General features: G+C 35.9%; 1 protein-coding gene across 2 annotated transcripts in view; it reads right to left on the reverse strand.

The window, feature by feature from the left end:
- Positions 1-15,429, reverse strand: part of LOC150102709 (uncharacterized) — a 343,878-nt gene that overhangs the window by 164,283 nt on the left and 164,166 nt on the right. For both annotated transcript variants that reach the window (XM_090399309.1, XM_090399308.1), the window contains exon 7: positions 13,371-13,480. In XM_090399309.1, coding sequence (XP_090255435.1) covers positions 13,371-13,480 — 110 coding nt within the window. The remainder of the gene's footprint in view (positions 1-13,370; positions 13,481-15,429) is intronic.

Raw genomic sequence — 15,429 nt, forward strand, 5'->3', positions numbered from 1 at the left:
TTCTTAAGGAGTCTGTGGAGAGTTCTAATCTGAGAGCTGGTAGGATTATATTCAATAGGAAGGTAGGTAGTACGGTCTAATACTAAAGCATTAAGCTTACCTTTGTAGTCCATTTGATTAAGCACCACAGTGGTGTTTCCCTTATCTGCTTTGGTGATTACTATTTTTTTTGTTTTTCTTCATTTCTAGTAGAGCTGCATATTCATCTTTGGATAAGTGGGTTTTTGGAGGTTTTGCTTTGGTGAGAACACCGGCTACATCCAGTCTGACATTGGCGATATGGTTAGGAAGGTTGCAAATACCACGTTCTATTTGGATCATGATTTCCTCAGCAGGCATACTTTTAGGAGCTAGGGCAAAATTGTGGCCACGTGAAAGTGCAGTGAGTGCTTCAGCCTTTAAAACTACAGACGAGAGGTTGACCTACCATGTTGAGTGGTGGCTGTGGTAAGGAAGTAGAATTCTTTATCAAGTTTTCGTATTTTTTCAAGTGCCGACTACGTATTTTTTCGAATTCTTTTGTTGCCGAAGAGCATGAGACGTCATAAAGAATCATCCAAAGATCATGGGCGAGCGTATCTGAAAGCTCTTCCTCTAGAGCCTGTAAGGTTTTGTTTTTGTCGGCAAGGAGAACACGCGTAGCAGTAATTTGTTCTCTTAATAGGGTTAAGCTAGTGCGATTATAAATACAGAGGGCTTACTGTGAAGTAAAACAGTGCTTAAATTTAACACAATTTGGGATTACCTTGTTCTCCTGGCAGCGTATTAGGAAGGTCAGACAATTTTAGTTGTCTCGATATCTTCAACCTCATTTTGCCATATTGAAGAGCCTTTTCTGCGATGGAATCTCCGTGGATGATTGTAATTCTAGTAGCAAGGCTTATGCGTTGGTCATACACAACTGGTAATTAGCTTACGGAATTAATAACACATATAAAGGCTATTAATTGAAGGCAACTTTAATGAATAACTTCAATATTTTGGCAACGTCACGGTGCCATCTTCAGGAACATAAAAATATGGTATGTGCATGAAGGCACACTAACAAAAGCAAATGAGGAAGAAGGCAAGCAACTAATACGTCAATATGGCAAAATGATGTTGAAGATATCGAGACAACTAAATCATCTGACCTTCCTAAAACGCTGTTGGGATAACAAGGTAATCCCAAATTGTGTTAAATTTAGGCACCGTTTTACTTTACAAAAAACTCTTCGTATTTATAATCGCACTAGCTTCGCCCTTTCAAGAGAACAAATTACCGCTACGCGTGTTCTCCTTGCTGACGAAAATGAAACCTTACGGGCACTAGAGGAAGAGCTTTCAGATACGCTTGCCCATGATCTTTGGACGATTCTTTATGACGTCTCATGCGCTTTGCCAACAAAAGAATTCGAAAAAATACGTAGTCGGCACTTGAAAAAATACAAAAACTTGATAAAGAATTCTACTTCCTTACCACAGCCACCACTCAACATGGTAGTCAACCTCTCGTCCATAGTTTTAAAGGCTGAAGCACTCACCGCACTTTCACGTGGCCACAATTTTGCCCAAGCTCCTAAAAGAATACCTGCTGAGGAAATCATGATCCAAATAGAATGTGGTATTCGTAACCTTCCTAACCATATTGCTAACAACGTCAGACTGGATGTAGCCAGTGCTTCACCACAAAGCAAAACCTCCAAAAACCCACTTATCCAAAAATGAATGTGCAGCTCTACTAGAAATGAAGAAAAACAAAAAAATGGTAATCACCAAAGCAGATAAGGGAAATGCCACTGTGGTACTCAATCAAAAGGACTACAAAGGTAAGCTTAATGCTCTAGTATTAGACCGTACTACCTACCTTCCTATTGAATATAATCCTACCAGCTCTCATATTAGAACTCTCCACAGACTCCTCAAGAAAGTCACTTCTTGGCCTGTGGAAGTCAATAACAAACTAAAACCTTATAACTCTAGCCCACCCCGATTATATGGACTCCCAAAAATACATAAACAAAATGTGCCATTACGTCACATAGTGGATGGCATTGATTCCCCCACATATAAATTAGCCAAAACGCTCACACACTATACTGGCAACACACCATCACACATAAAAAAACTCAGCCCACTTTAAAGCCAGTATAGAAAACCTCTCACTCCAACACTGACATAATGGTCGGTTTTGACCATTAGTGACTAATGTCCGACCATTAGTCACTAATGGTCGGACATTAGTGACTAGGGAGAAGTCATTAATGGGACATTAATGACTTCTTCCTAGTCACTAATGTCCCATTCAAAGAAACTCTAGAGCTCATCCAAGCCAAGTTTCCTCCCGATATCTCACCCCTATTTCAGTTCACAATAAACTCAGGCTATTTCGTTCAGCAAGGAAAATTCTACAAACAGATAGAGGGGACATCCATGGGTTCACCACTTTTCCCATTCTTGGCCAACTTCTTTATGGAGACCTTTGAAGAGAAAGCTTTAAACTATGCCACACAAAAACCCACTATTTGGCTTCAATATGTAGATGATGTGTTTGCTATTTGGCCACATGGCTCAGATACACTCCACTCCTTCCTAACACACTTAAACAACCAACACCCCAGAGTCCATTTCACCTTAGAAAAAGAGGAAAACAACACCCCCCCCTTCCTAGACACTTTAATCACTTGCCAGCCTGATGGATCTTTGGTTTTCTCTGTTTACAGAAAACCCATGCATACAGGCAGATACATTCACCAACAATCCCCCCCCCCCATAACAATACGGGGTTATTATAAACACTATATAGCAGGGCAAAATTAATCTGCTCAGATGACGATGCACTAACCACTGAATTAAACTACATCCTCAACACTTTCTTAGCCAATGGCTATAACCCCCAAAAAATCCAAAAAAATACTAAAACCATTATCCCCCCCCCCCCCATCCACAATAAAGATTACACTAAATCTATCACCATCCCGTAGATCTGGGGCACTTCTGAGAAAATAACGAATATCCTCAAAAATTATGACCTAACTTCTTGCTATAGACCACATAAAAAGTTAGCATCCCTTATCTGCTCTACCAAAGACTCACCCCTTCCCCTAGACCAGTGATGGCGAACCTTTTTACCCAGGTGTGTCAAATATCTTTTTTTTTTTTTAAATATTGATGTTGTTGATGTGCCACTTGCATACATGCATTAGAAATTTAACTATATAATCATATGGTGAGTTATACATATCATATTAGGCTATTTATTTAACAGGACATTGATATAAAATCTATAAATTCATATTATACAATTAATTTAATAAAGTGAAATTACAAACTTACATTACATTTAATGACTTTTCTGTTGCTGAGTACTGGTAGAAAGTTGCTTTATAGAAGGGCTATAGTGTGTACATCTTAATGCTACACAGGCAGCGCTCAAATCATTGCTCAATCTATTTCTCCCTTTCGATTTGATATTATTTAAGGTAGAAAATAGAGTTTCACAAAAGTATGTAGAAGAGAAAATTGTTAGAAGAGCTTTAGCAAAGATTTTAAGAGCATGAAAGTTTTCGGGAAGGCTATTCCACATGCTTAGAATTTCACAGTCTGAATTTTTACACGTGGTATCATGCAGACGTTCCCACTCAAGTTCTTCTAATTAATTTCTAAGAGCAATAAACTTTCTTTTCCAGATAGGATTACACTGGAAGTCGGTTAGTTGCATTTCAAGATCTTTTAAATCCAACCACTCAAAGCCATCTAATTTACGATCCATGAATTCTGTTTCATCAGGATACTTTATAAATTGATTGTTTGTTCCAACATTCAAAATTGCTCAAATCTAGAAGAAAACTGTTCAGTTACTGACTTTAGAACTTCAATAGATTGGTTGATATGTTGCTCATGATTTTCAGGGCTGGTCTCGTTAAAAAAAAACATTTTCACTCTTGGGAAATACTTAAAATTATTACTTTCTAAATCACGTTGAAATATTTTGAGTTTATACTCAAAGTTCTTGATCGTGCCACACATAACATCGACAGATTTTCCGAAACCTTGCAATTGTATATTAAGTTCATTCAGGTGCAACGAAAAACCTCAGTGCTCTGAGCCAAGCAGAATCGTTCAACTGAGAAAATTTGTGCTCCATGCCCTTCGTATTTAAATATAATTTAATTTCATTTAAACATTCAACAAACCGTTCAAGTACTTGGCCACGACTCAACCATCGAATATTATTTTACATTAATAGACCATTGCACACTGATTCAACTTCACTTAAAAGTGAATTAAATTCTTGTTTGTTTAAAGCCCTGGCAGCAATAAAATTAGTTACCTTTGTCCCAATTCTCATCACATCATCCAAATCCTTTAAGCCTGATTTCACACACAGTGTCTCCTGATGTATAATACAATGGAAACAAACAAGGGGATGACCAACATATTCTGTAAATTGCAACTATAAAAATATTATCATTATTTACTCAGTAAATTCAATATTTAATGCGGTGAATTATATTTTCTGTTAAAGTGGTTTTAAATGTGTTTAGAACTTGTATTACTTAGTCGAGAGACTTGGAATGCATGCATGAAAGAATGTCACACAGAAGTCAAATGAAAACTTTAAGTTTATAATATATAAAGCATGTATTTATAAGTTTGTATAGTATAATATTGATAATAATTTTTATAAGTTTTTAAATATCATATGACTATGCAGAAATTATAATGATTAAGAAAGAAAATGTAAACTTAAAATGCTTGTTGTTTATAGGCTAGTTACAAAATAAAACAGAAATAAGCTAACTACAAAATAAAATAGAAATAGGCTAACTGTAAAATATAATTCTTTCAATGAACCGAAACCTACCTTCGCCTTAACTGAGAGAGATCTTACACAATTTATCACAGTTTTTTTCATCAGAATACCAATATCTTTCAACATCCAAAGTGTGTCAGTGCTGACACATGTTTCATAGGTTCTCCATCGCTGCCCTAGGCCTACCTGGTATATATCAAGTCCCTTGCAGCTGCAAATTGTCCTTCTTTGGCCAAACTGGCAGGACAGCAAATATCAGGATTTTAGAACACAACGACTACATCCGGTTTCACCAGTACAGCCACTCTGGGCTGACAGACCATGCCTTAAATATCCGCCATAGAATTCGTTGGAAGAAAACTAAAATAATACTCTGCAGCAAGTTCAAGTAAGAAAGATTATTCAAGGAATCATCAGCAGCTCTAAAAAACGTTCCAAATCTCAACAAATTTGGGTGCATGAAACTACCCCAAATTTGGGAGACTTACATTATGAGAACTTCAGCCCAACGACCAAGACAACCCAATTAGCCCACCAGAGGGCACCATTAGGACTTTAGGAACAATATGAGTTTCTTGCCTTCTTCCTCATTTGCTTTTGTTAGTGCCTGCGTGCACATACCATATTTTTATGTTCCTGAAGATGGCAACATGACGTTGCCGAAATATTGAAGTTATTCATTAAAGTTGCCTTTAATTAATATCCTTTATATGCATTGTTAATTCCGTAAGCTAATTACCAGTTATGATGACCAACGTATAAGCCTTGCTACTAGAATTCGTCTGTCATAAGCTCATCTGGTGTAAATTGTTCATCCAGCTGTCTTAAGTCTCTCATTACCACATTCATCCATTGTGTTTCGGGTCTTCCTGTTGATCTTTTCTTGTTAATTTGAGTACTTAGCCAACTAACATGTATTCTATATTGTCTTAAACTAAAACAAAATGATGATACATGATCAATTTCATATTGTCAGGGACATCCAAAAAAAAAAAAAAAAAAAGCCCCTTCTGGGGAATTGGAATAAACAGAAAATCAGCTAATAAAACAAACTCAGCAGAACTGAAGATAGGTACCATCAATATACAAACGTGTGAACAGACTTATGTGTTCGTCATACATGTTGTTTATTTTTTAATGGTATATATTAGAACATAGAAAAATAAATTATTTACTTATTTTTCTGTGTTCTCATATATACAGTTAAAAAATAAACAACATCGATATACAAGTTATTGTAGGAAAGGTAGTCAAACAGGAAGAAAAACTAAAGAAGTACCACATAAACCAAAGTGGCATTACCGAGACAAAGAAGACTAAAAACAGGTGAGATTCTGTTAACAATAAATACGCTACATTGTAGCTATAGTGATCATAGTAAGTATAGCATTCAGCACTAAACAAGATAATGATTGATTAGCAAGAGATGTCAAGTAGAATGATATGAGCACATTTCAAAATGGAGAATTCGACAAAGAAACTCATTTGTGCCTATATTCTTCGAGAAAATTATACTAAGTAGTGGAGGAATTTTCAAGTTATTAGAGCAGGTTGCCGACATAAAAAAATAATAATAAATAAAGGAAAATCTGGACCTTGTTAGATATATAAAATAGCAGAGTAGGAAATTAATATCAAACATTCAGAAATTTGGAAATATCTAGAGCAGGGGTTCCCAACCCTATGCCCGCGGGCACCATGGTGCCCGTCGACCAATTTGTGTGTGGCCGCCGCTGTTCAACCATGTGCCGTATAGTTTGAAATAATCACGCAACAATTCATGGCATGCTATATGACACATGCGTTAATGACACATGACAAGTATTAAACGCATACAATGTAAAGTAGATGCGCATTCGAAGTTGTTCATTCCAGTTTAAGAACTGGAACATCATCATATTCTCCTAATTATGAAGCACTGGCCAATGAAATGCAATGCCAAAGATCACACTAACTTACATATATATATTTAAATTTTTATATAATGTAAACTTTTAAGTAATAAAACATTTGATTATAATGTAACCTTCGTATGTATTCATTTAACAAAAGAATTCAAAAAAATTGCTTGAAAAAATAGATGGTGCCCGTCGCCCTATCGGTAGTTTAGAATGTCTCTAGGAAACAAAAAGGTTGGGAACCCCTGATCTAGAGAAAAAGACAAGGCTAATAATAAGTAATATCACTTAGATTTCCATTCAGGGCACAGACTAGTCATTACTTTTCTGACACAAAACAAATTCACATGAAGAAAATACAAAAGAAATAACACAAGTCTTATTGACTATGTCACTGTAGATAGTATACATGTAATGCCTGTAAAGATGAAGTATGGTGGGGCTTTTTGGGCTGCTATGGTAGCAATGAAGGCCTTGTAGAAACCCTGAACATCTACCTAACTTGGGCAGTGATGAAATCCTGATGGAAAGAAGTACTCTTATCAGTACTGGCCTTAAAGCTGAAGCCATATAATGTCAGAAAGGCTCATTTCCAGAAACTGACATACATGATCAAAATTATTATAATGGCTGTATTACTGTAAGATGGAAAAGATTAATTAGAGCCTCACTATCTCATCTTTCTACTGCACATTATGGATCTCAGGTTGAAGGAGTTCAATCATACAGAAGAACTGGGCCCTCCCCTGCAGCAGACTCTGCTGTATATAACTACAGCGTAGAAGATGCTAAAAATGGAAACTGCAGAGTGAACTCCAACAACATGGCTTAGAATAATGTCCCAAAGCCATCAAGGGACAGTCATAGGTGGATGAAGTTCATCTGAAAACCACAAATTGGCTCTTACAAATAGCTAATAGAAATATCAGAACATTATACCAAATTGGTAAATTTAACAATTTAATGGAAGAGATGCTAAATATGAAGACAGACATAATGGGAGTTTGTGAGACAAGATGGAAAGGAAAATGAAAGGAATGACTTTGTAACTTTATCTATTCTGGAAGCGAAGAATACACAAGAGGTGTTGGGGCATGATGAAAAAAGGATTGTCCAAAAGTATTCGTGAATCATAGCCTGTAAGTGGCAGAATCATACTAATCAAACTTGCAGGAAAATCTTTTGGCACTGGTATCTTCCAGGTATATGCTCCTACTGACAGCCATTGTGATGAAGAGGCTAAAAATTTTATGAGGAGGAAAAGGTAATAAAACAAATGAAGAAAGATAATACATTGATTGTTATGAGAAACCGAAATGTAAAAGCTAGATCCACAGGAAAAGGAGTATACCCAGTGGTAACTTTGGACTGTGTGATATGAATGATAGAGGTGTAAGGTTTATCGAGTTTATACCTTCTTTCAACAATCAAAAAGACAACAATATACTGGGAAGGCTGAGATGGTAAAACCAGAAACCATACTGACTATATAATGATCAGAAAAAAATTTCAAAATGGTATTGTGCATTCAAAAACATACTCAGGAGAAGAAAAAGACTCAGACTACATTCCAGATGTTCCAAAATTAAAAGTAAGATGAAAATAAATTCAGAGTAGAAATAAAGAACCTCATTTGAATTTCAGTTATGTAATGAATGACTTTACAAAATTAATAGTTAAAATTAATGAAGTTATTACTTTAAGAAAATTAATGAAATTAATTTTAATGAAGTTTAATTAATTAAAAATTAAGTTAAAAGTTAAAAATGAGTATACAACAAATATTCAAGATTGCTGCAAACACATTAGAGGGTTTCATTTACAACATGAAATAGAAATTGATAATAAACTGAAAACATAAAAAGAATGGAAAAGTTTCAAGGAGACTGTTAAAGATGTTGCCTAACTATCCCAAGAAAACTCAAAATAGAACAAACTATGAATGAATGAAAGATATTAAATCTAGACAATACAGACAAATCTTAAGCTTAATGAGCCATGCAATAAAATTACTATTATTATTATTATTACACAGGTCAAGTCATGAAGATTCAACGTGGGAGATCCATTTAATCGCACAATACCTATAATACTTTACCTTACACTCATTCGCTGATGAAGCACTCACAACCACTTCTGGCAATCCGTTCATCATCCAGAAGCAAAAAAAACCTAGTTCTGCTAACCACATTCTTATACAACTTCCACTGATGACCATGGCTCTCTCTCTTCTTGTCATATATTGAAAAAAAGTCTTCGCTCAATCCTATAAAACACCTTTAATAACTTAAATGCTTCTATCATGTTTCCTCTTTTTTGTCTATTTTTGAACCCCACAGAGTGTGAATCTATTTACTCGCCTTCGAATCCTCTCCACAACTTCTTCATTTATGGACTCCCAAAAATACACAAAGAAAATGTGCCATTACGTCCCATAGTGGATGGCATTGATTCCCCCACATACAAATTAGCTAAACATTTGGCCAAAGAGCTCACACACTATACTGGCAACACACCATCACACATAAAAAACTCAGCCCATTTCAAAGACAGCTTAGAAAACCTTACACTCCAACATACTGACATAATGGTCAGCTTTGATGTGTCCTCTTTATTTACAAATGTCCCACTCAAGGAAACTTTAGAGCTAATCCAAGCTAAATTTTCTCCCGATATCTCAGCCTTATTTCAGTTCACAATGAACTCAGGCTATTTCGTTTGGCAGAGAAAATTCTACAAACAAATAGAGGGGACAGCCATGGGTTCACCACTCTCCCCACTCTTGGCCAATTTCTTTATGGAGACCTTTGAAGAAAAAGCCTTAGCCTCTGCCCCACAAAAACCAACCATATGGCTTCGCTATGTTGATGATGTGTTCGCTATTTGGCCACATGGCTCTGAAACACTTCTCTCCTTCTTAACACACTTAAACAACCAACACCCCAGAATCAAATTCACTCTGGAAAAAGAGGAAAACAACAGCCTCCCTTTCCTAGACACACTAGTCACCCGCCAGCCTAATGGATGGTTTTCTCAGTTTACAGAAAACCCACCCATACAGGCAGATACATTCACCAACAATCCCCCCCCCTCACAACAATATGGAGTAGTGAAAACACTATACAACAGGGCTAAACTAATCTGTTCAAATGACTTGGCCCTAAACACTGAACTAAATCACATCCTCAACACTTTCTCAGCCAATGGCTACCCCCCCAAAAAAAATCCAAAAAATATTAGAACCTACAAACCACAGATCCCCCCCCCCCCCCACAACAAGGATTACTCTAAATCCATCACCATTCCCTACATCCGAGGCACCTCGGAAAAGATTACCAAAATCTTAAAAAAACATGACTTGACCTCCTGTTACAAACCTTACAGAAAATTGGCATCCCTTATCTGCTCCACTAAAGAGCAACCACTTCCCCTAGACCTACCTGGTGTTTACCAGGTCCCTTGCAGTTGTAAACTGTCTTACTTTGGCCAAACAGGCAGGACAGCGAATATCAGAATTTCGGAACACAAGGACTACATCCGTTTTCACAAATACAGTCATTCTGGGCTTGCGGACCATGCTCTGGATACACGCCACAGAATACGGTGGAAGAAAGCTACAGTGATACACCGTAGCAAATACAAATTTGAAACTCTTTATGGAATCAGCCTCAGCCCTAAGAAATTCTCCAAACTTCAACAAATTTGGTTGTATGCGACTGCCCCAAATTTGGGAGGCCTACATCTGCAGGCCTTCAGCCCAACGGCCAAGAACACCTACTTAGCCTACTAGAGGGCACCATCAGGACTGTTAGGAGAACAATAGCTTAATCTCTTCATTCCCAGTTTCTGTGTTGTAGTGCCTACGTGCACATAACTTTTTTGTAAGTTCCTTTAGAAAATGGCAACGTGACGTTGCCGAAATATCGGAAAATATTTATTAAAGTTTAATTTAATTTATATCCTTAACTACATTGTTCTATTCCTTAAGTGTTTTAATAATAACTTCTTCATCACCGGGAGTGCAGATATGGGCACAGAGGTTCAGATATGGCCTTATTAAAGACATATATAGGGAAACAATAACATCTCTATCCTTAGTTGTTAGTGTGTTCTTCAACAACCGTACAATCTGATGTGCTGTGTTGAAAATTTTTCCACTTGGTTATACTATAAATTAAAGGTGCCAAGAAATTATATTCTTGGTTTAATCCTTTATCCAAGAGTAAGCAAACAAAGTTTGTGCATGAAGTAATTTTACAACTGAGCAACTCGTATATAGAAACTAATGACTTCACATTACTTGCCTTAGTATCCCATAATGCAAAACACATATCCTTACGGACATGTATAATGCTATGCATTATGGGAAGGATCACTATCCAGACCGGTTTTGACCTTTATTGAGGTCTCATCACTGGGAGCCAGACCAAGAGGTGATACTAAGGTTGAAGTAATGCAAAAGTCATACTTTCATATACAAGTAGCCAAAAGGCATTACACCTTATTATTAAAATACTATGGATTAGAGATAGTTGTTGGAAGTTTTTCCACCTGGTTATACTATAAATTAATGATATGTGCTTTGCATTATGGGATAATAAGGCAAGTTATGTGAAGTCATTAGCTTCTATATACAAGTTGTCCCAGTCCTGAAAATACTTCAGGTGCAAACTTTGTTTGCTTAAAAAGATTAAACCAAGTATATAATTTCTTGGTATCTTTAATTTATAAACTCATTCCTGCAGTTCCAAAAGGTCTGCTATAGTGAGAGTCAATGTTCGGTTATTCTGCAATATCAAATTCATTTTTGATCATCATATATACAATGTAGTATTTTATTATGCATTCTTTAAAAAGAAAATAAAAGATTTAAAATAAAAATAAAAAAAAAGGATATCAATATAATATGCTTGATTCACGAGATGACTTTTATGGATAAACGTGTTAAAAGTGCAAGAATAATAATAAACAGCTGGATGGTGTTAGAAGTAAGTTTACATGATATGCATAATCATTTTCTGATATATACCCATACATAATGTACCAACTGATATATATTACCTATAATTTTTTACTTTTGGCCATACTATGTAGACAATATGTGTGTTCCAATAACCACAGTAACATGGTCAAAATCAAATGCTTACAGTTTTTAAGCGCTTATCTTTGCAATGTCTTTCTTTTTGTAACAATCAATAATATATTGGCCTGGCTAACCAAGGGTTAGTACTGCATTATGCAAGGATTAGAGTTTGAAGCAGCTTGTAAAAAAATTCCTTATTTGTTCTCTTGAGCAGCAAACCATATTATCCAATTCCCACTAATGGTAATAAATTACACTAATAGAATTATATATTTGGTTTAATCATTTATCCAAGTGTAAGCAAACAGATTATGGGACATGTATAATGCATAGCATTATACATGTCCCATAATGTGGACATGTATAATGCTATGCATTAAGAGAAGGGTCACTACCCAGACCAGTATTGTTCCTCATCAGTGGGAGCCAGACCCAGAGGTGGTGATACCAAGGTGGAAGTAATGCAGAAGTCATATTTCCATATATGAGTTGCCAAAAGGTGTCACACCTTATTATTAAAATTCTCTGGATTAGAGATAGTTGATGGAAGTTGTTTCCCACTTGGTTATGCTACGAATTATAAATCTGGTTTAATCCTTTATCCAAGTGTAAGCAAACAAAGTTTGCGCCTCAAGTAATTTCAGGACTGGGGCTACTCGTGAAGCATAACCAAGTGGAAAACAACTTTCATGAATTATTTCTAATCCAGAGAATTTTAATAATGAGGTGTGACACCTTTTGGCACTCAGGTATTGTTCCTCTGATATCAAAGTTCTTAACATATGAAACCATGACCATCAGACAGGAGTGTTGCCATTCTGCTGTCAGAATATATTAACCCTACTGTCAGTGTGGAATAGCCACAACAAGGATTCTTCATAAAGTCAGACAAACATTTTCCGCTCCTTAAGGGCCCATTACAATAACTGCCTATTTTTCAGTTGAGAGCACTCACTGAAATCATCTACTGCTACACACACACACACACACACACACACACTGTACAAGTGTGTGCATGCAACACGTATATGTGTTCTGATATACTCTTTTGCAAAGCCTGTGTCCTTGAACTTATTATAGTCCATCTATTAGACTGCACAATTCCTCTAACATTCTGCCTTAACCTATCATATTAACAAGTTATCTCCAGTCAGAGAAACCGTTGCTGGATGTTGCACCACTCTCAGTATCTCAAGACACTTTTGTGCATGTGAAAACCCAAGAATGATGCCAATTTCCATAATAATGTCATTCTACTGTGTAGCAATATCATGGCAGGCTATATCATGGACAAACACAGACTACCATATTATACTCAAAGTCATTTAGTTTGCACTGCTGGCACATTACTACACTGACCTGTAAGGGCATACAAGTTATCCCTCAATTTTTGCCTACCTGCTTTATGTGACTTGTAACAGATATAAAACATTCTGCCATGGAAGGAAGGAAATTCTATGCATAAATTCACAACGTGATTCCATACATAATGTCTGACTTTATGATGCCTAACAAACTGGCTCCTCAATGAACATTTCAATATAAATCAACTTATTTTTTACTCAAAAAATATTAAAAAAAGAAAACTTCTTACATTCTGTGTATTGTTTGCTTTTTTTTGTGTGGAGTGCTTTTGGGAAGTTCACCGTCACACTTCTTAAAATACATACTATGTTCATTTTCTTTCACTATATACCTGAAAGGCTTAAAAACAAACAAAAACAAAACAATTTATATAAAAAAATATTACAGTAGGATTGGGTATGTTAGTCAAGTAAATAATTGTTTAATATCCAACATGTTTCACTGACTAATATCTGTCAGCATTTTCAGGGATAAACTGGTAAGCAATGGAGAGTAACAAAAACTAGGAAACTAACCGACAATTCTAAAAATTATATAAAGTTATCACTGTGCATGATACAATACGCATGTCGCAAGTACAACGTTTATTTGTTTAAATATTTATTGTAATTTTCATGAAAGTTCATTTCTTTTTGCTTAAATGATCTAATTAGAGTTTTTCATATATCTGGTAGGATTAGGCCTTGATTCTTATTTAAATTACCTGTTGAACGGGCAACTGTAGCAGCTTCTTTGAATGTTCTGGAATGGTAGTTCTCTTCTATGTAGGGCATATGACTCATATCCCATTCAATATTATGGTTGGTAGAGGTGAAGTGGAAAGAAAGGCCTGAGATATCTTGTCTGTTATTCCTTACATAACCTATGTGTTCTTCCTTTCTTGTTTCAAAACTTCTAGATGTCTGTCTGATGTAATTGATACCGCATGAACAGGGTATGCTGTAAACTCCAGAGTATTTGTAGAAAGGATGTCTATCTTTCGGGGATCATAAACTTTTGAATGGTTTGAAGGTTACTCTGATATTATATGGTTTTTAGAAGAAGAGCTAATTTTTTAGATATGGTACTAACAAATGGAATTGTTATAGAGCTGATGTATTGGGTTTCATTTCGTTGTCTTTGTGGTATGTCATTAAAGAGAATCTTGTTCATGAGTCTTGTAGGGTAGCCATTTAGGGATAGATCTCTGGATATTTTCATTAATTCTTCTTGTAAGTCGCCAGGGTCTGTGGTACACTGTATAGCTCTTTTTTTAAGTATATGGATAATGCTGAGTTTCTGGGATATGTGGTGAGGCGAGTCGAAATGGAGGTAGCGTCCATGTTGGTAGGTTTTCTATATACCGACAGGTTGACGCTATTGTCAGTTTGTTTCTTAATAAGGATGTCTAGAAATGGAAGTTTATTATCTTTTTCTAGTTCCAATGTGAACTTGATAGTGTTGTGGAAGCAATTAATTTTTTTTTAATTGTGGAAGCAATTAAAAAAAATTTTTTTTATTAGTTTTTTGTTCAAGCATTGTTTAACTTCGAATTATTTTACATGGCAAAAAACCTACTGCAAACAACTTACTGGATTAGCCATGGGTAGCCCTCTCTCTCCTTCTTGTGCCAACCTATTCTTAGAAAATTTGGAAACTCAAATTACCCCTAAACCAACCACATGGTTTAGGTATATTGACGACATCTTCATCATTTGGAATCACAAAAAAGAATTAATGGATTATCTAAACAAAATTAATTGCTTCCACAACACTATCAAGTTCACATTGGAACTAGAAAAAGATAATAAACTTCCATTCCTAGACATCCTTATTAAGAAACAAACTGACAATAGCATCAACCTGTCGGTATATAGAAAACCTACCAACATGGATGCTACCTCCATTTCGACTCGCCTCACCACATATCCCAGAAACTCAGCATTATCCATATACTTAAAAACAGAGCTATACAGTGTACCACAGACCCTGGCGACTTACAAGAAGAATTAATGAAAATATCCAGAGATCTATCCCTAAATGGCTACCTACAAGACTCATGAACAAGATTCTCTTTAATGACATACCACAAAGACAACGAAATGAAACCCAATACATCAGCTCTATAACAATTCCATTTGTTAGTACCATATCTAAAAAATTAGCTCTTCTTCTAAAAACCATATAATATCAGAGTAACCTTCAAACCATTCAAAAGTTTATGATCCCCGAAAGATAGACATCCTTTCTACAAATACTCTGGAGTTTACAGCATACCCTGTTCATGCGGTATCAATTACATCGGACAG

Source organism: Typopeltis vanoorti, chromosome 10 (genome assembly GCF_054136105.1).
Source record: "Typopeltis vanoorti isolate ZY-2024b chromosome 10, IOZ_Tvanoo_1.0, whole genome shotgun sequence".
NCBI lineage: Eukaryota > Metazoa > Arthropoda > Arachnida > Uropygi > Thelyphonidae > Typopeltis > Typopeltis vanoorti.